This window comes from Populus alba, chromosome 4 (assembly GCF_005239225.2).
Source record: "Populus alba chromosome 4, ASM523922v2, whole genome shotgun sequence".
NCBI lineage: Eukaryota > Viridiplantae > Streptophyta > Magnoliopsida > Malpighiales > Salicaceae > Populus > Populus alba.
Window position 1 is genome coordinate 22094937 of NC_133287.1, and position 20688 is coordinate 22115624.

Sequence of the window (20688 nt, forward strand, 5' to 3'; positions counted from 1 at the left end):
TAGAGTCTATTTGTTTTTTAGGCTAAAAAAAATATTTAAAAAAACTTAAATTTAATTTTTTAATTTAAATTAATTTTTAATATTTTAATATTATTTTTGATACGCTATCATGAAAAAGGGGGGGGCATAATTAAAAAAGGAGAGTCGAGATCATGCGTACAACAAGGTACAAAAAATTAGCTGTCGGTGGTGATTGGTTGTTTGTGGTGGATAATATCATTTCCTCTGACTATTTTCCAACTAATAATAAATGTAAAAACACGGCAGCTCTTTCCTTTTCTTCTTCTTCGTCTTCTTTAGCTGTTGTCCCTTATAAATACACTGCTAATTTGTTCCCTTCCATCACCCTATATTGACAACGTTACGCATTATCCAGAAGAAAAAAAACAAGTTAATTTCGACAGAGAGATCATGGGGAATATTGGAGAGATTCAGGAGGAAATAGAGAGGTGGGTTTCTCCTTCACCGGCCTTAGTCTTACCACCTTCAACAGGAACAACATCCATGCCTCTAGCCTTAAACCATATCTCATTTGTTTGCAAGTCTGTTGCTGAATCTGTCGAGTTCTACTATGATGTCTTGGGTTTTGTTCTCATCAAAAGACCTTCTTCCTTCAATTTTGAAGGAGCATGGTACGTATGATCGATCCACGCCCCTTTTTTCCCTGCCATTTTACCTTCTAATACACATTTCAAAACAGTATTTACATATCTATTTTGATATTGTAATAATCTTTACACTTGCGGTTTAAAAAAGTAGATCGAGAGAACAAACAAAGTAAGCATAATCATCGATCACTCGTTACGATACAGCTCAAAATCTTGCATTAATGTCCCTGTTGAGCTTTCTTTTCTTTCTTTATTGATCATGGCAAAGTGGGTAGGCTGAGTGCCCCATGCCTTGTGCCATCGAACCCGGAACCTCCTGCCATAACCATGGAGGTGCTGGCAACCAGCTAATCAATTGATCCCTGGTGAACTTCTATGGTTCGCCCGTGTTTTTTTGTTATTATAAAAAGGATAAAGTATTTTTTCAGTCCTCATAGATTCATCAACACTCCACTTTCAATATATTTTCTTATAAAGTTCCAATTTGGTCCTTTACTATTAAGTAACTAGTGAAATTGACCCCTTTTTTTCTTGTTTTCAATCGTTTTTTCCTCTTAGATCTCCATGCATGTACATGTTATAGCACCTCGCAAGAATTCTTAAAACCCTTTAGAAGTGAAAAGGTTACCTTGGAATTTTCTGGGACTTGAAAGGTTAATATGCTGTCCCTCTTGAATTGTTAGTCAACTTGGCCATCCGATCGGTTGACTCGCAATTGTACGAGTTAATTCAAATCTGGTTTTATATAAGGAAGTTATAGATCAACGGGTCATTCAATTGATTCATTGAGCTGGATATGTCTAGTTCAAAACTAATTTTATATAAGAAAGTTCAAGATCAACAGGTCATTGAATTGATTCATCGAGCTATGCAGGTTTTATAACGAGGATGAAGCCTATTATAGCATGGCCAATTATGCATGATGATGTATAAATTTAAATTGATCTTAAAATGTTTTTATTAGTAAATAAAAGAAAAATTACATCGATGCATGTGGATCATCCATCATGCCACATTAATCCCATAACTCATGTGCTTGCTAGCGTTAATTTGCAAGTAAGATTGATTGATTGATGAACTTTTGGCATTGATGATGGTAATCAATGGCTTCTGTACTATAACTGGAAGAATTTAATAGTAATTAATGCCTGTTGTCTATTAATCAATGAACTAATTGAGTGGGTGCTTTACAGGTTGTTCAACTATGGTATAGGCATCCATCTGCTTGAATCAGACAAGACCCCAGCAAAGAAGAGTAAGATCAATCCAAAAGACAACCACATTTCATTTCAATGCTCAGACATGAATCTTGTTATCAAGAAACTAGAGGAGAAGAACATTGAATATGTTACTGCAGTTGTTGAAGAAGGTGGCATCACAGTTGACCAGCTCTTCTTCCATGACCCAGATGGCCACATGGTGGAAATATGCAACTGTCAAAATCTTCCTGTTCTTCCACTCTCTGCATGCCCCATCAAGTTACCCAAGACCAACGGGAAGCTGACATCATCAGTACCATCACTGTGTGGTAAGGTTCTTTCCAAGCAGATACTACTGCTTAGATTTTAACTTCTCTCTTATACATTATCTGTTACGATCCAAACATTTACAGGAAGATCAATCGCAGGGAAGCAGAGTTGGGAGTTGCAATGCTTAGCGGAAGTCGCCTCTCTGATGATGGACAACTTGGTGGTGAACATGATGGATTTTTCAATATGAGGATCCAGGAAGTGTGGTGGATGCCAAGTTTTGGTTCTTCTGCAACTTGCTTGCAGAATTGTTTCATATACGTTTTGTAAAGAAAGGTTGAAATTAAAGCTTTGTAATGTAAGAAAAACGATTAGGATTTGAGGACGTTCTTGATTTCTATTAAATAACTCTTATATATATATATATAGTGCTCAGTTTGATCCACTGTTCATCCATGTGCTCCCTGCACGTCTGTGTCTCTGTCTGTGTTGATCTTTTCTTGATCAGCAAGGTCCATTCATTAGATAGAAACACCAGACACAGCAAATTGGTGGGGTTTCAATGGCGATCAAAGAAAAGTTGTGGTTAGATAGGGTTAGGTTTCCTGACTTGGGAAACTTAAATCTCACATGGTTACTATGAAAACAATCATGGTGACTAATTCTAGGATAGGTGTAATTAAACACTAATCAATTTTTTTCTTTTGAATTGGCTTGTTTTATATATATATATATATATCTGCACTGTGTCGGTCTGTGTCTATGTGTATGTTAATTTGTTTTTGATAACAAGATCCATTCATTAGACATATACATCATATACATCATATACAATCAATATATTTTATTAGCACGTGATATGCCATGGTTCGGATTAATTTTTTAAAATATAAAAAAAATATTAAAAGTGTAAACAATTTTTTTATTGTATTAGTAAATATGGTTTAACGGGTCAATCTTGAAACCCGACAGCTTATTTGTCTACCTCAAGTTTTAAACTAAATCGTGCAAGAGCTAACCCGATCTAAATTGATTGATTTTATGAGTTCAAATGCAATCTTGATAACTAATAAAAATATGGTTTAACTTTTTAAAAAAACTTCAAGACAACAATTGTTTTTTAAAAAATTTGTTGAGACAATTACAAATTAGATCGATCTTAGTCCTCAAATGATCCATGTCAAGGTCTCCATTGAATTTAATAAATTTTTTTATAAATTATATTTTTAATTATATAATAAAAATATATAGTCGTAAAATTTAGGTTGACCATGGGTTATTGCGTCTTTCTTGGCTTCTCATTGATCTCATAAAGATCAAAATGTTAGAAAACAATGTCTCTCTTCCGCTGAAACATAATATCACACTATAACATGTGATTGTTATGAGCTAACTTGACTAAAATATCTTTTTAAGGATTTAAAAGTGTTACTTTAATAACCTACTTTGTTGTATTGTGATAACAAAATTGTATTACACATTGCAACAAATCTAATTTTTCATGAGAGGAACAGATACATTAAAATGGATTATCATTACATACGAGATAAAAATTCAAGATGGATCCATTATTAAAAGACGCGTGAATTTTACATGTAAATTAGTAGATGTGTATACTAAAACTTTGGCAAAAAAAGCTTTCGTTTTTATGATTCACAAGTTGAGAGTACGAGATATCTACTCTCCAACTTGAGCAGGAGTATCATGAAATAAATCTGACATATTTTCTATATAAAGAAGATATATCCTATGTATAACAGTTTACCTTTGCATTCCTTCATCGTGGCTAGCAGTAGTTAGTGTTGATAAATGTTAGCTCAATTATAGCAGGAACAAACGTCTGCTACTGCATGTTACATAAATATGTAGACATCAACCAAAAAATGTTGATAAATGTTAGGTAGAAATGTTTTTTATAAAAGTATTTTCAAACTATAAAAAATATTAATTTGATGTATTTTAATGATTTTTTTAGACATATTTTTTTTATTATTTGTAACATTAACATATAAAAATAATTCAAAATCATCTAAAAAAAACTTTATTTGATTTTTTTTTCTAGCACAAATGCATTTTGCGTTGCGTTGTGCATTGCCAAACACAATATTAAGACAAAAAGCATATGATTTGAGCCTGGAAAAGGATTCAAGGGAGATTTGAACCCGTGAAATGAGCTTCCTCCACTCTTTATTTATATGAATTACCACTCTTCAAATGGACACTCTTAAGTGCAGTTATGAGAACTGGCTCGACTCGGGTTATGGGTTAATTTGTGGATCACAAGCTATAATTGAAGGACTAATATGAGGTTTGCCCAAATATTTATGCATTTGTTTTCTTGTTGGAACTGCTAATTGAGAAGGAAAAAAGTTAAAAGGATAATTTTTTGAATTTAGCTTCTCTTTTGTCTCCTGGGTTGGAGATGCCCTTTGTGTTGTTTATGCAAATAAAATATTTTTTAAAATAATATTTGGTATTAATTTTTTATTATAATTGAATTATAGTACTTAATTTTAGAATTCACATGTTTTTAAAAGAGATAAAATTCAATTTATTTTGTTTTTTATATTAGCATTATAGCTTTCATCTTATTCTTTCAAATGTCTCTAAAAAAAAATGATAGATGAGTCTTTTAAAAAGTTATTTTTAATATTATTATTTTTCTCTCTAGTCTAAATAAATCGGAGGGGTCAACCTTTAATTCACTTTTGTAATATTTTTATTGAGTTCCATTTAAAATTTAATTCTTAACCCTCAAAATAATTACAAACATGAGATTTCGTTAAAACTTTTTAATAATTTAATTTCAAACATGCTATTAGAAATAGTATTATACTCATGAACTTTTCTTTATTAATATTCAGTGAATTCCACTTCATCCCCCATTGTATTCGATCTGATTTAAAAGGTTAATCCGGTGATATGTCCACCCAAAACTTGGAGCAAAATAGGTTTGGTTTTGAATGAACTAGGAGGCTGGTTCATGCACCATCCCCATCTATGAAACGTACCTGTTCTTGGCTATTACAATGCTGAAGGTGAAGCAGAACACACCTGCGGTGTATGGAACTACGAGGACGATAGAAAGCTATGTCAAGTGTCCAAAACATGCACAATCTTGCCAAAATCAATGCCTGATAACTCATACATCGAACAAATCATGAGGAATTTTGCCTCAGAAAATGTTACATAACTCATTTTTCGAATTATCTTACAGTTGTGTAATCTATTTTCCGCGGCACCTACCTCTGTCAGTTAGAAATTCTCAAGCTACAAGTAGCCATGCGCCCATTAGAGAGCATAGAAGTGAGTTGTGGTGGGGTTGGTGTGTAAATGTATAGCAGAGAGGACTTGGCAGAAAGGCAGGGGAAAGCAACGTGTATGTATCCTTTCAGTCACCCAAGGAGATGACAACAAAAACATCTGCAAGGGACCATTTTCTTGGTTGCAACTTTTCAGGAGGGTTAATGATGGCGCGCTCGGCGTTTGCAAGGCGAAAACCAATCACGATTTCATTTCTTTGACGACCCCTAATCACTATCTCATAAAAAGGAATCTCTTCCTGATCAAACAGGTAAAATTTTGCTGGTTTAATGCACATCTCATTGCCCTGAAAATGGGAACAAGTTGTCAACATGCAAAATCTCGAAGTTGGGTGTTGGGAGAAGAAGAGACGATTGCAGGGACAGATATCCATGCACTTATTTACTAGGTAAGGCAAAGCTTAACAGGCATTAGATAGGATATGAAAGGTACCTCCTCCGCGAACAGTTCCTCAAGAACACGATTTATTTGCTTGTCTTCAGCTACCATTGCAAGTGCCATACTTACCAGCTCATTTGATAGCACATAATCACTGATTCTAGACACAGAGACAAGGTTTCTAGTCCTAGAGTCTAAGATTTCACTAATAATTATTGATTTGTCAGAAGCTTGCTGCATTTCATGGATCCATGAGCTGTGAGAATACCCAGAAACCCGTAAAGAAGTTGGCTTAACATCTCTGTAAGGGAGACGCGTTAACTGCATTCCATGAAGCAAAGAAGAGGCAGCTTTATCAGTAATCATTTATTCAAAACATGTGCATGCTGCAAAATGGCTTTTACAAGTAAATTCAGGTTTTCTGATAACAAAAACAAGAATGGCAAAACACATGCAATTTAAACCTTCTCTCTTCAATTCTACACGTATGAACCTAATCTCCTCCAATTCCTTTTACACTTCATCTCCCATTACTTAATCCCCTCCCTGATGTAAATGTACGCACATGCAAGACTGAGGGATGGAATTTTTTTCTTCTTCCAAACAATACAGGCAAGCAATATTAAGGCTAATGACTAATTATGTAACTAATCCATTTTGATCTGAAAAGGGAGGATGAATTCACAATCACAAGTTCTGTGAAATACTGAATATACCCATGTGGGTTCTCTTCTCTTGTTATCAAATAAATAAAAAGAAAAGGAGCAGGATATTGTTCGTGCTAGGCTAGAGGAAAGCAGAAATTACTACGGGATAGTATGGCTTCTACTTCACTCAAACACTACCTATCATGCTATGTTGCATCACAACTGTAAAAACTACACATGCAAGTGTCATCATGGAACTTCTCAGAATTTTCCACATACAAAGTTCCATATAACTTTGTCAAACTGTTTCCCTCGAGTTCAAAGTAAACCTCCACCAATTGTTAAGCAAGAACAATAATGTACATCACCTGAGCACCATCCTCTAGCTTCTTGTTAATAAAACCATGTTCAAGAGATTCGAAATGTTTCATGTAAACTGATGCAGTGACCTTGAAAATTGGAAAACATAGATCTACTAGCAAAACCATGGTTTTTCCTTAAAGGCATAGGCAAATAAGAATAACTGGGAAAAAGAGAGGAGAAGCGGGGAGGCACTCAAATTGTTGGTTTAATCAGATATCTCATATCCATAAGGAAGGACACTGCAGTAGTAGTTACCTGTATCTCTCGAATAAGGAGGAGGGTAGCTAGAGATCTTGAGTCGGAATGCACAATGGAGTCTTCCAATGACTCATCTGCAAGAATTAATATCTGTCCATTTAGAGTTAGCAATCAGTAGTAGAATTGAGCTCATGGAAGAAAGTTATACGGTTTTTTGGCATGTCAAGTATGTAAGATAGCAAGAAAATTTAACTGTGCAACTTCAAATGTGAATACGTAGCCAAAAATAGTTGTCGAGTCGTCCCATATTTATCAAGTAAGGAGAGTAAATATAATCTCTCAAACCAAAACAGGGAAAAAGAAGAAGAAAGAGCCCTTTTGTGATTAATATTTTGTAAGAACATCTCAACACACTACTTTTAGGCCAATAAATATTTATTTCCCTGTTATTTTTCCCACTAGTAATCCTGCTAACCTTAACCGTCAGACAGACGTTGGATAATCCGACATTCCTTAATTCATACTGACTATTACAACATGGTATAGCATCGCATGACATACTGGCCTCTCCACTTATCAGTTTCAACTTTTGGGTTCAGTATTCTACATGGCTTTAGATTTTGTCTCATAGCACTGTCGTCAATCGTGCTATTATTCTTACACGAAGGGCAGCATTGATCAATCTCACATGGACTAGATGAGGTGCATCAGTGTTAATGTAAGAAGGCTCCTCCATCAAATAGGTTGAGTCTCTGAATTAATTCTCTAACAATACTCGGTGTGAAATCGAAGTAGGTCAAAGTATTTAGGATGTTGCAGGTGGATCAGTGGGAGGTGTTTTTAAGCGAAGCAGAAATTGTCAATTCAGTCAATTTGAAAATTGTATCCAGACGTTTGTTTCCTTTGAGTTTCAACCATTACCAAGAACCTAATATCAGGATTTATAGACATTTTACTACTTTGAGCAAGCCCTTAAAAAACCTACCTTTATATCCAAAGGTAGTAGTCACCTTTAATCTCAGAGTGAGACTGAGAAATGTATCAAATAAGGTAATGCAACTTACAGAATCAAAAGTCTCAAGAGGAAGACTCTCCAAATGCCGTTTGATGACAGCATTTCCCTCACGGTGGACGAGTGTTATGTTCTCTAATCCAGGAATATCAAGTCCCCCATCAGTAAGCTTTTTCTCTCTCTCTTTTTCTGGGACCTCATTGAACATCCACAGTTCTGAACCTGGAGCAAGTAATGCTTCCAGAACCTGGGTAAACAAGAATCAAGTTAGAGCTCGTGGCTAATTTTTCCTTTTGTTTCTTAATCAATTACTCCAATTCAACCACCTTCAAATGCAAGGGGGAGGAGGTTAGGGCTACATTATACCATTATCATGTCATCAATGTCACGTCGCCAGCCACAGAACAGTATCTTTTCTGGATATTTTGGAGGATCAATGATTTTCGGACAAGAACTCCAATGTATCTGGAAACAGAAATGGTATGTAAGATAAGAAAATACATCTTAAATACATTTTTGTTTCACTAAGAATGTAGCAAGTGGTCTTTCTGTTTTTAAGTGGAAAATAATTGATAAGCATATGTGATGAACTTGTCCGTCTGATTGATGTACAATTGTTCTGGTGTTTGTTCCTTTCTTTCTAAGGATATGATGAACTTTAGCCATATGATAGAAGGTATCAATAAGAGATTAATTTAGCAAAATTTTAAATTTGAAAATCATCAACGAGAATGCAACTTTCTGCTCACTGAGTGAGAAAAGAAGGATAACCTCTGGAAGAGGACCTGGAGCGTAGGTGTCATCATCCTCGGCTATAACAAGGACTTCATCTCCTTCTTTCAGAACATAGTTATCATCAGGATTTAATTTTATCTTTCCGCCTTCAGCCGCAACCTTAACTCCGCAGGGAACTGCTTCAGGAAATGAAATGAGCACATCTTGAAAACGCAGACCATCCAATCGAGGCCACCTTTTGATGTAAAATTCTGCATTCTCAAACCCCAGTATATCTTCCCAGATCTGGCCACAGAAAAAATTACTCTGAATTGTTGAAACAAAAAACAAGAGTAACTGGAAAATTAGAATTGCATGGAGATTTAAAAGGGCATGGCACATGTATGACAACATAACACAACTGAAGCACCTTGTTCTATTGCCCAAAAAACAAAAAAAGAAAGCGGTTAATTTCTTGTTGCTGCTCTTGTTTGGTGTCTAGTTTCCATATGCTTTTCCTACTTGTCTGGTAATTTCTTGATTCGTGTTGCTTTCTGAGCTTCTCCAGAAAGTTGCATTTTGATTAGTATCCTGTGTGGTAGGTCATTTAGCCTGGATGTTGAAATTCTTCTAGTAGTGTTTTCACTTTTTTTGTTTCAGGGATTTGGAAGCCTTTGGTATGGTGTTGTGTTTTGGTCCTTCTTTGGCTTCTAGCCTTTTTGCTAATTGTTCTTTAATAAAACTCTTGCTTTTTATATAAAACAACAAAATAAAATTTTCTTCTTGAATTTATGAAAAGGTTAGTGAAAGCTCATCTGGGTAAAACCTGTGCAAGACCTGGTTGTAGAGCGCACTGAATCATCAAGCGTCCAATCACATCATGTGCAACAACAGTTTCAATGAGTTCCCCTCCAACAAGCTTCACCAGAGGTTCATTGTCAAGGTCACTCATCTCTACAACAACATGACCCCTCAAACCCTCTTTAACTCCTGTTAGGCTGAGAACAACTCTCAAGGCTCGTGCATCACTCTGGTAATAGAAATGCAGAAGTTTTTGTAATTATTGCAGAGAAGCATAAAAGTCCAGAAGTTGCATAACAACATTGAGAACGAAAAGAACCTGATCTGCATTTTCATCAGATGCTAATACAATAATAGCACGGGCCTTTGATACTGAAACCTAAGAACATTAAAATGCAAAAATTAATCCACAACAAAAGACTTCGAAAGGCAAAAAAGAAGAAGCAAAAATCACTTAAACATACTTTCTTTAAGTCAGCCAGGATAAGAGGACTTCCACTTCTGCATATAACAGAAGTTCCCATTAAGTCAAATTCGAGCTTTGCTATATCCATCTCCATTTCTTCCTTGTCCCTCTCTGCTAGTACAACTACAACACCACCACCGACACTCTTGTTTGCTATTGCTAGCTGCTTCAAAAGTGAGCCCTACAACCAATACATCATCTTTAACACTTTTGTCTTAAAATGAGTTTGCATCATCATCATCATAAGATTTACATGGCCGACCTCTCATGCCAGTATAGGAAGAGTTCAAAGAACACCTTAGCTTCTTACACTGTCATCATAAGATTTACAAGGCTCAGTTTGGGGCTGGAAGGGAAACATCAATGTAGATGGAAACCTTCCAAGACATGGAATAGATGCAGAAGCAAACATATAATAAAGAACCCATAGCAAAAAACCTCAACTTCTTATCAAGCACTGAAATAAACTACCGCCAAATCGGTATTTAAAGAAATTTACATATAAAAAAGGGACATAACAGTCCTATTTTTCATGTTCTAAGTAACTTGAACAGCCAAAATCATGTTGAGTTCACTGGAAAGCTAAGCACTTGCTTTTCACAAGTTCTTGATTTATGCACAAGTCACATTAGTTACTGCAAATGAAAATGCAATGGAAACAGTGAATGATAGTTCAAAGTAACTTGTATGAATTACCAATTTGTCACTCCATCCAAGAATTAGTGTATGGTTCTTTTCGATTACTTCGCTCTTTCCTTTCCGCAGCGAATCTACTTTTTCTGAGATAGCATCTGAGACAAGTCCAAGCATCATGCAAAATATTAGCATGCCTCCTGAACTTATGGAGACAGAGACGATTCTTGGGCCGGTGCCAACCCTATCAGCATGATTTCCTGAATCAGCTACGAATGTCCATGAAAGCCAAAGAGCTTCGGCCAAGCTACCATCACTGACAGCATACAGTGCTAACCCACCGAATCCTATAAGAAAGATGGTCGCAACGAGCAGTGCAAGGAGCTTCGCATAAGGATAAACAGAGAAGCAGACATCCACCATATATGCAATTCTCTTCTTCAGCGGAGCCTCCTCGTTATTCATTGTCCTTTTGGAGAGTGTCTTTATTTGGGGAAAATAATCAAGATATTTGTACAGCACAAATGGCATGATGAGTGTGAATATGACAGTATAAAAAGCAACAGTCCTACTGTCAGCATTTCCGAAAGAAAACGAACTGTTGTCTTCAGCCTGCAAAACTTTCATGCTGTCATTACCATCACCACCTTTACTGCAACACACTGTACGGAGGTCAATATTCTCTTCCTGCAAGTAAAAGAGCCATAATTACGAACATATAAGCAGAAATCACACAGTCCTGTTTTCAGTCACCATGAACATTTTACGAGAATTTGTTTACTTTTTTCCCCATTTCCTAAACCATCCCTTTTCAAGAACCAGAATACCCAAGTCTTCTAGAATTTCGCCTTTCCTTTTCTATTTCAGCAATTGGGCAAGCATATTCCAAATTGTTTAAGACAACAACAGATTTCAACAGAAAGAACCATAACTCAACTTGTGAAGAGATGTACATAAAACATACCTCTAGTTTCGCGACTTTATTCCACAAGTAAATTGAACAAGGCACAGATACTATACAAGTGAAATTAAGCTGCAATAGAAGATTAGCAACGAAATTATCAGCAATGCAATATCAAAAACAAAGCAAACTAAGCCCAGAAAGGAACTGCAATTCAACATATAAGCCAAAAATAGCAAGAAATCAAGTTGAAATATAAGTGCTCTCTAGCTATTTGGTTGCCTGACAAAAAAAAAAGAAATTAACCAGAAACTTTTCCACTCATTTCCATTTTGAAAAACCATAATAACTACTATACAGAAAGAAAAAAAGGGGGGGGGGGCAGTAATTATTACCAAATAATAGATGAAAGAAGATTTGAGTCCCCTGCTTCTGTTGACACTAGACTGAGTCACCAAAACTTGAGTGGCAGTAGCAGCTGTTTTCACTTCCCTAATATTATTATTATTGTTATCTGCCTTCAACAATTTCTCATCTTTCACTTTCCCCTGATCAGTATCATGACTAGCAGTAGTATAAGAGGCGGCAGCTCCGGTGTTGTGTTTCTCCTCCACCTCCACATCCGCCTTATTATTACCACCGCGACCCTTCACCGTGACCCGATTTCTAGCCACGTGGGGCCCAAGAAAAGAGGGGTGCATCCAGTCCCTATCAACCGAGAAGTTTGAATTATCACAAGTAATATTACTACCACTAATATCAATGCTATTAGTAGCACCATTAGCACTACTGTCGTTAAAGTTATTGTTTGAGGAGACTGAATCTTTGGAGAGACGGAGATCCGACGGTGGAGGGCGGAGGTGGTGATGGTGGTGGTGGATGGATGGCATTAGTGGCGGAGCAGCAGTCCGGCGAACAGTAGGAAACAGCGGGCCAGGAAAGCGAGTGTCATCCGATAATGATGCTGATGTGATTTTTGTTTTCTTTAGAAGTGGTCTTTCAGTTGCCCTTTTTGTGTCATCATTTGTAGCAGCTGGTGGTGGATTTGTAGCTGCTGGTGGTGGTGGTGGTAGAGGTGACGGTGGTGGTGGTGGTGTTGAGACAGAGTCTTTCTTTACGTTTGCCATTGATTCTTGAAAACTTTACTGTAAGAAGGAGAAAAATAAAGGGAGTTTTCTTGAATCCAAGACTAACTAAACTAACAACTAATGTAGAGAAATCTAAACAGTTACAAGGTGGTTAACTGTTAATCATATGAAGTTTCTTTCCAAAAAATTTTAACGAAGATTTTTTTTAAAAAAATCATATTTGTTATGATTAAATATATTTAAATTATAATTTTAAATTTTGACCCGGTGCAGTAGGATTATCGATATTTAAATTATAGTTATAAAAATTTGACTCCATAAGTTAATTAAATTATAGATTGATTTATTTACTTTTATATTTTTTAAACAAAATGATGTGGTTTTAATTTTTTTTTGAAATAAAATTATTTCTTTTGAATACATATATCACACTAATTTAAAAAATTTAATTTTAATTAACCTATAAACTAATTTAAAATACTCATTATCATCAAATAAAAAATTACTAAAAAGAGAAGCACATTTCATATTTGACATATATTTAGAAGTGTTAGATTCTATAATTCTTACTTCAATGGTAAGTGATTATCTTCCTATTATTTTATTTAGGTTTGAATCTTAGCTATTGAAAAATAATTATATAATTTCGCATCGCCTGTTTAGTGTTATAGCGTTATGATACAACTATATTTTTGAAGTAATTTGAATTTTTTTAGTTTTAAATTAATCTTTTTATATTTTTTAAATTATTTAGATTTGTTAATATTAAAAATAAATTTAAAAATATTTTTTTGATATATTTTTTTTTAAAAAATATATTTTAAAAAGCAATTTCTATTCTATTCCAAAACAAAACCTTAGACTGCAAAAGTACATAAAACATAAAAGTGCTAAATGTTTATAAATATGATTAGTCCTTATAATATAAAGAAAATATTATACTCGTCCTATATTTAATTCTCATTTGTCTAAAATAATCTATAACTTAATCCTTCCATTAACTCAATACCCTTTTTCAATTTTTTTTTTTTTAAAAACCTATAAAAAGGAAGAAAAAAGTAGACAAGGTGAGTGTAAAAAAAGGCATTGCTGAAACAGGAACTACTAAAATGAGGATGTCAACACTAATGAAGGGACTACTTAATTATTTTTTTTATAAAATATAAGTACTGAGTTATAAGTAATGGTATATAGTTGAATCTTGGGCCCACTGCTTATGGGAATTAGTAGGTTTGGAAACGCGGTGCAAACCATATTTTCTTAAAATTTTGAATGTTGTTTTTTTAAAATAATTTATGTTTTTAATCGTTTTAATATGTTGATATTAAAAATAATATTTTTTTTAAAAAAATAAAAAATTATTTAAATGCATTTCTAAGTAAAAAAATCACTTTAAACTGTTATCGCTATCACAATCTCAAACACACTTTTAAATAGTGTTTGAGGTGCATTTGAAGCTATTTTTTAATGCTTTTTAAAATATATTTGACATGAAAATATCAAATTATTTATTTTTTTAGTAATTTTTGATGTACTAATATTAAAAATTAAAAAAATATTTTAATATATTTTTAAATAAAAACATATTTTAAAAAGTATTCTTCATTACAATTCCAAACAAGCTAGCAATGCGGCAGATGTCACCGGAGAGAGGACAAAGATGCAAAATGTAGAAGCTGGAGTACTGAGAGGGTGCTTGACAAGTGGGTGGTGGACCCGCCTTTTTATTTCCATTTCGATTGGCCCGTGAACACCTAGATGCACATGGAATGATTCTCTTTCAGTTTTTTCTGTTATCTTTTCAGATTTTATTCTCCTTCTATGTATAAACAATTCATTGAAAAGAGAAGTGCTCTTTTTTTTGTCCTTTCCAATTTTCCAAAATACTAGGAAATTTCCTTTTAAAAAAAAAAAAAAAAACTCCATGAAAGAATATTACCACACTAATTTTCTTTTATTTTTTTAGATTAACATAAATGTTCGAATTAGTTTGTGTGTATCTCGACTAATTCTATGAACCCTGAAATTAACGACCATATAAATCTTTAGTGGTCTTGAGGTTTGTAAGACTCAAACCAGTGATCTCTATGAAATAAACTCAAAGTCTGACCAGTTAAGCTATACCCTTCGGTTATTATCTACACTAATTTTCTTTTGTTTTAAAACTTTACAATGGGGTCTCATATAGTTTAATCTAATTAATTTCTATTAAATTTAATTTAAATTAAGTTTTAGATAAACATGTAATTAAGTTAATTAAGATTCGTTTAATAATTCCACTTAGATAATTTCAAGAACAAGTGATAAATATAATAAATTTTACTGGATGGTTAGTTCTAGGATTTAAGAACTTGTTTGTCAGTGTGGTTGCGGTTGCTTTTTCAAATAACTTTTCATGTCAAAATGCATGCCAATAATATTTTTTGATTTTTTAAAAATTATTTTTGATATCAGCACATCAAAATGATTTGAAAACACTAAAAACATATTAATTTGAAGTTAATAAAAAAATAAAATAAAATTCAAATTTTTTCAAAAACGTTTTTAAAACGCAGAAACAAATAGGCCCGAGCCTAAAAATTAAAATAAAAAACATTAACTATCAAACCAATAAAGAAATTTGATGATTGGTCAAGAAAATCCAAGTGTGAGGCCTGGGACGAAATTTCAGAGGCGGCGACCTCCAATTGAATGCACGCGGCGCCGCTGGTCTCTGCCAGCCTTGACTCGGCGAGCTACAAATTTGATAACTGGTCAAGAAAATAGAAGTGTGAGGCATGGGACGAAATTTCAGGGGCGGCAAACTCGAATTGAATGCACGCGGTGCCGCTGGTCTCTGTCAGCCTTGACTCGGCGAGCTACAATTTTTTTTTTCTTTTGTTGGACATCATCAGACACGGAAATGGAGACTTTTTCAGGTGACGAAATTTCCAAATAATTGTTGTCTCCCAGCCCACACACTAAACTAAATATTCATTTTTTTTTTAAAAAAAAAAAAAAAACCTATTTGAGAATTTAGCAAAATAACATAGTTTAAATTTTTAATTAATGAGTTGGCACAGGTTATAACTTGGAGAGAGAAATTTTTTTTTCAAAAACACACAACTCTTCATTATTATAAAAATAAATCTCAACAAGATAAATTCAATGATATAAAACAAGTCAGCAATGATAATTATAATGAGCTAGACATGTTGCCTAAATTATAGGTATTATTAATATAATGAAAATAACCCTAAATATCATACAATTTAAAGGTTGAGTGGCCTTATTTACTTATTAATAGTTATTTTATATTTTAGATTAATCTTTATTTTTTCATATTATAAAATTTGTTGTGAAACACTTAAAAAATACTATCATATGATATAACATAACACGTATTTGGTGTTTATAATTAATCAATATATCATTAGTTCTTATTTAAATACTGTAAAGTTGTGACAGGGAACACATTTATTAAAGGAGACATAGACAGAAACATTTCAAGAAATAAAATACAGCATAATTTATGATTTTTTGTTCATGAAATGTCATTATCCAATTACCCAAAGAAAAGGCATTCTTCACATATTCTTTTTTGTACTACCATGCATTATCTAATTTTTTTTTTTCAATCAAAGTCCACGCAGCCATATGTTCTTTTAATTAATTTATTTTTGGGTTCACTTTTTTTTAAAGGGAGTTCCATATATTAATATTACTATTAAACCTGATTTAAATTAATCAAAATTGATCTAAATTAGAGGTGTTTTTAATTAAGATTTTTTTAAAAGAAAAAAAGTTAAAATGATTTCTTTTCAATTTTTTTTTTAAAAATGAAATTGATTTTTAATCAAGATGAATAGGTTCGATTCAATCAGGTTTATTAGGTGAATACCGATATTCTATTAGTTATATAGCAAACATATAAGCTCAAGTTAATTTTCTGTTAACATTGAATTGAATTGAATTAATCTCATGACCTTCCCATTAATTTCTATATATGTAAAAATTAAAATTATACAAGTGAATGTTCAACAACATTTTTTTTTTTTTTAAAATCTAAGAAATATTACAAATTAAATTAAAGAGAATATCATCTATGATACAAAGGACTAGCTGCAATTATTTGCCTTGCGCGACGGGGTAGCCGATGCCATGCCTTCTGGTAGGGAAAACCACAAACAACAAGCTGCAGATGAGACCAACCCCAACCGGGACAATACTCAAAACCTCTTGAGTCTCATGTTTAGGCATAGGATAAAAGCAACTCAAAACATTCTTGTCCCTCAGAGCCACAGAAACAAACACGAGCACTGATAAAACTGCGTGAACCACGTCGATGAACCTCATCTTGAACTTGCTCAGATCAGCCAAGCCTGAAGCAGCAGGATCCGGGCAGTCAAACAGGTACATCCCTTTAAAGCTTGCAAGACCGTAGTAAACTCCTCCGTCTGTTGGTGACCTGACGCTATCCGTGAAGGAAGCAAGAAAACAAGAAAGGGCGAGAAGAGCAAGGAGGATCAGAGTCATTGGGCGCGTGGCGGAATCACAAGCACCGTTGTTGGTAAAGAATGGGGTGAGAAGCTGGAAGGCCAAGAGGGTCCCTGTGGGAAGAAGGTTGGCTAGGTTGGCTGTGCTCGTTAGGGTTTGCGAGATTGCCCGTTGAGACAAGGTGGGTGGTCTTGATGGTGATTTTGGAGTCTCAGGCTGCACATTGTTATTGTCATCGTTGCTTGTAGTCGAGCTAGAGCTTTGTGTGGATGCCTCAGGTATGGATAATTGCTTGGTGGAGGATGTGGTTCTTGGCCTCAGAGACATGTTGCTGGGTTCTTTGGGTCGTCAAGCTAGCTCTCCGAGAGATTGTGAGGAAATATAGACCAGAAAGATATCTATGAAGCTGTTTTGAAGGATTTTGAAGATGGTTGATGATAATTATAATGTGTGTACTGTATATATATATATATAAAATGGGGATTAGGTATGTTTAACTAATTACTTGGATAGAAAGGTTGTTGATTTCCATGGAGTTTCCTCTATGCTTTCCTGATAGGCTCAAACTTTTTGACGACTTCAACGCCATGACCATGTGTAGACATGCATAATTTAGTCTCAATTTGTATGCGTGACGTTAAGCTATGAGGATTATATAATATTATTTAGTATAATTATCCATATATGTGGTATAATTACAGAGTGTCAATGCCCTGGGCATTTGACATTGTCATCATTTTGGCTGAGGACTTGCGTTTTCCGAACCTTCTAGTGCCTGAGAATGGAAAATGTCATCTGCCCCAATTTCTAGGGTTTGCTTGTACGTAATAGTTGGTGTATTGCTTTTCTCGTGGGTGACTTGCCCCATGTTGTCGGAGTCCTTCAATATCATATTGCAAACGAAACAAGTACACAATAAAATAATAAAAACAAAACCCTAAAAGAGTGGTGATTTCATCGGTTTTTCTTTTTTAGTCCTTTAATTTTTAGCGCTCCTGTTATTAAATTTTTTAATTTTATTTTTATATATTGCATTAATAATTGGGGATTGAGCCTGATTATTTGTTTTGATTTATTTTTTATAGGGTTATTATATTATTGAAGAAAACATCTTGATAATAGATTGATGCTCAATTTTATAAAAAAAAAAGGTTTTATTGTTTGGAGAAAGTTGAAAATGAAGAGACCAAAATTGATAGTGATGATAAAATTAAGGCTTTTTTTGTACTATTTATTTGATGTGTTTTTGAAAAAAAAAATCTCCTTTGAAATTTTTTAAACTTTTTTTGGTCCTTTTAGTTTGACAACTGTATGTTTTGGTTTGAATTTTTATTTTATCACCTTTTGGTCCCTCAATTAAGAGTGGAGAAAGATAGTCACCGAAAACTAGTGAAAGGAAGAGGAAGTTGTTGGCTGGCCATATTATAACAATAAAAAAGTTAATCTTCATGTTAACAGATTTCATATGACTTAAAGAGATTTATTGAGGTATTTTTTAGCCTTCATCTTGCTCGAAAAAAGGTAAATTGGGATGAGAAATATTTTTTTTTTTTTCCAATTCAATTCCTGTATTTTGATCTATTTAGAGGTTTTTTTAGTTGAGGAATTGGTTTCTTAATACTTTAATGGTGTTTACTAGATTGTTTTTACATTACTACAAAATTATCAAATACAAACAAAAACACCAATGAAAAAATTTCATTGGTAAATTATGGTGAACTCTATCGATAAAAATATTTCTTCACTGTATCCATTTAATAAAATATTGACATAAATATTTCATCAGTATATACTGAGAGAATTATAATGCAAAAAGAAAAAAATTAAAAACATCTAAAATATATAATAATATGATATTTTTACATACAAAATTACCGATGAAATTAACCAATAGGTGAAACCCGTCAATAAATCCATGTAATAACTTAATTTATGAGTTATGCCGAGCACCTTCATGTCTCCCCCTTTTCTATTTCTTCTTCCTCCTCCTCCTCCAAGCTTTGCAATAAGTTTTCTTTTTTTTTTATTTTCTTATATATAAAAACACCAGAATATTTATTTTTTTTAGGAAAAAAAAATTTCAACCCGTAACTAATCAAAGGTAAAATATCTAGTAATTTCTACATTTCGATCCACAAATCAGTCAAGGTGTTTCCCTCTATCAAAACTCTCGTTTTATACTACAATTTCATGATTAATTTTAATTGCTGTTCTGATGTTGCTCATCTAAGCATTTAATAACGAAGAGGCAGGCCTTCTTAACTGGAAACTTAGAGGTAAAGTTTGGAGCTTTTGATATATGAGTACTCGAAAAACCCATCGCAAAATATATATTTATTTTTTAGTTTATTTGTTGTTTAGAAATGAACCCACTAATCTAATGATTATTCTCTGTTTTGGGTTCCTTTTGGTACTCCTAAATTCACTTGATTTCTTCTTCTTGTAGATTTCTCAGTACCCATTAATGGTTGCTCAATATTGTAAAAGAGCATGCAAGCTAACATGTATGGATAATGTTGTAATAAATAGAAGAAAGAAACAGGGAGTGGCAAGGACGAAGAAGCGTGGATACAGAAAACATGTTAAAGGAAAGGAAAAAGAAAAACGCAAAGTAGTGGATGATAATGTAGAAATAAATACAGGATAGATACAACTGATCTTAATTATCTTGTTCTGGGCTGTGTTTATATTACTTGAACATGCACCTTTACTTTAGCTGGATGACAAGTTTAATCTGGAGTTGCTTCCAACCTGAGAAATGATCTGTTAATTTCTTTAATAAACTTTGGACTAAATTTTCTTGCTTTTCTCACCAACTAAACGACTATAGAAACACTGGGCTTCAAAGAAATTATTCTGAACATGAAGAAACATACAATCCACCTTTTGTTGTGTTAGAGAATAATATAAATTATATTCTGGAATCTTATCTAACAACTTAAGTTTTTAAATTAAGATGATTTTTTGACACTTTGACATATCGCAAAACCATGGCGAATTATTTTGAAAAATTGTAATGTATATGTGGTTGGTTTTTTCAAGAAGTTCAGAAAGAAAAGGAAAGTGCATTTTCGTTTCAATTCTATCTGGATAGCCTTTCCCGGTTATTATTTGTTATCTAGCCTTTCCCGGCCCTCAATTCAACCTCTTCTAATGTTTTGATTTGAAAAATTATGCCGTTAGCAAGGGCTGTGACATTCGAGACAAGCCTGATGCACATAAATGGAGGAATTGGAGAGCAAAATTGAAGGGCTGAACATTATTATTATCCTTCAAGACTGGTGAGGAACGCCTGAAGGACTGCAATGAAAGAATCATTCCTCAGCAATGCCCAATATTCAGAGATGAAGGTCCATGCAAAGATTTTTCGGATTCACATTTAAAGTATGTTTGACAATGTAATAGTGGTTTTTTTTTATATAATTTTTCGTGTCGAAATGTATGTCAATAATATTTTTTTATTTTTTAAAAATTATTTTTGACATCAGCATATTAAAACGATCGAAAACATACAAATCATATTAAATTTTAACAAAAAAAAAAAATGAATTTTTTGACAATGCAATTTGCACCGCGTTCCAAATAGTGTCTTACTATTTAGTTACATCTT

At 33.6% G+C, this 20688-nt stretch overlaps 3 protein-coding genes across 5 annotated transcripts; 1 reads left to right on the top strand and 2 right to left on the bottom strand.

The window, feature by feature from the left end:
- Positions 1 to 270: 270 nt before the first annotated feature.
- On the top strand, positions 271 to 2522 carry LOC118031165 (glyoxylase I 4). 2 transcript variants are annotated; one of them, XM_035035499.2, is made up of 3 exons: positions 271 to 632; positions 1802 to 2136; positions 2221 to 2522. In XM_035035499.2, the coding sequence occupies exons 1-3, from the start codon at positions 412 to 414 to the stop codon at positions 2325 to 2327; spliced, it is 663 nt and encodes a 220-aa protein (XP_034891390.1). In that variant the 5' UTR covers positions 271 to 411; the 3' UTR covers positions 2328 to 2522. The 2 variants fall into 2 exon arrangements, with proteins under 2 accessions (XP_034891390.1, XP_034891391.1); XM_035035500.2 differs by having other exon boundaries at positions 2236 to 2522.
- A 2263-nt stretch (positions 2523 to 4785) lies between these two features.
- Positions 4786 to 12752, bottom strand: LOC118031145 (probable ion channel SYM8). Of its 2 annotated transcripts, XM_035035475.2 has the most exons (12): positions 11910 to 12748; positions 11578 to 11646; positions 10677 to 11300; positions 9979 to 10161; positions 9834 to 9893; positions 9540 to 9743; positions 8771 to 9019; positions 8366 to 8464; positions 8052 to 8246; positions 7045 to 7137; positions 5834 to 6100; positions 4786 to 5687 (listed from the first exon to the last, which is right to left on the bottom strand). In XM_035035475.2, exons 1-12 carry the CDS (start codon positions 12639 to 12641, stop codon positions 5469 to 5471), a joined length of 2994 nt encoding a protein of 997 aa, XP_034891366.1. In that variant the 5' UTR covers positions 12642 to 12748; the 3' UTR covers positions 4786 to 5468. The 2 variants fall into 2 exon arrangements, with proteins under 2 accessions (XP_034891366.1, XP_034891367.1); XM_035035476.2 differs by lacking the exon at positions 4786 to 5687 and having other exon boundaries at positions 5964 to 6100; positions 7045 to 7121; positions 11910 to 12752.
- Positions 12753 to 16549: 3797 nt separating this feature from the next.
- LOC118031144 (protein DMP3) lies at positions 16550 to 17536 on the bottom strand. The gene has a single exon (XM_035035474.2). It carries the CDS (start codon positions 17403 to 17405, stop codon positions 16710 to 16712), a length of 696 nt encoding a protein of 231 aa, XP_034891365.1. The 5' UTR covers positions 17406 to 17536; the 3' UTR covers positions 16550 to 16709.
- Between the last annotated feature and the right edge of the window lie 3152 nt (positions 17537 to 20688).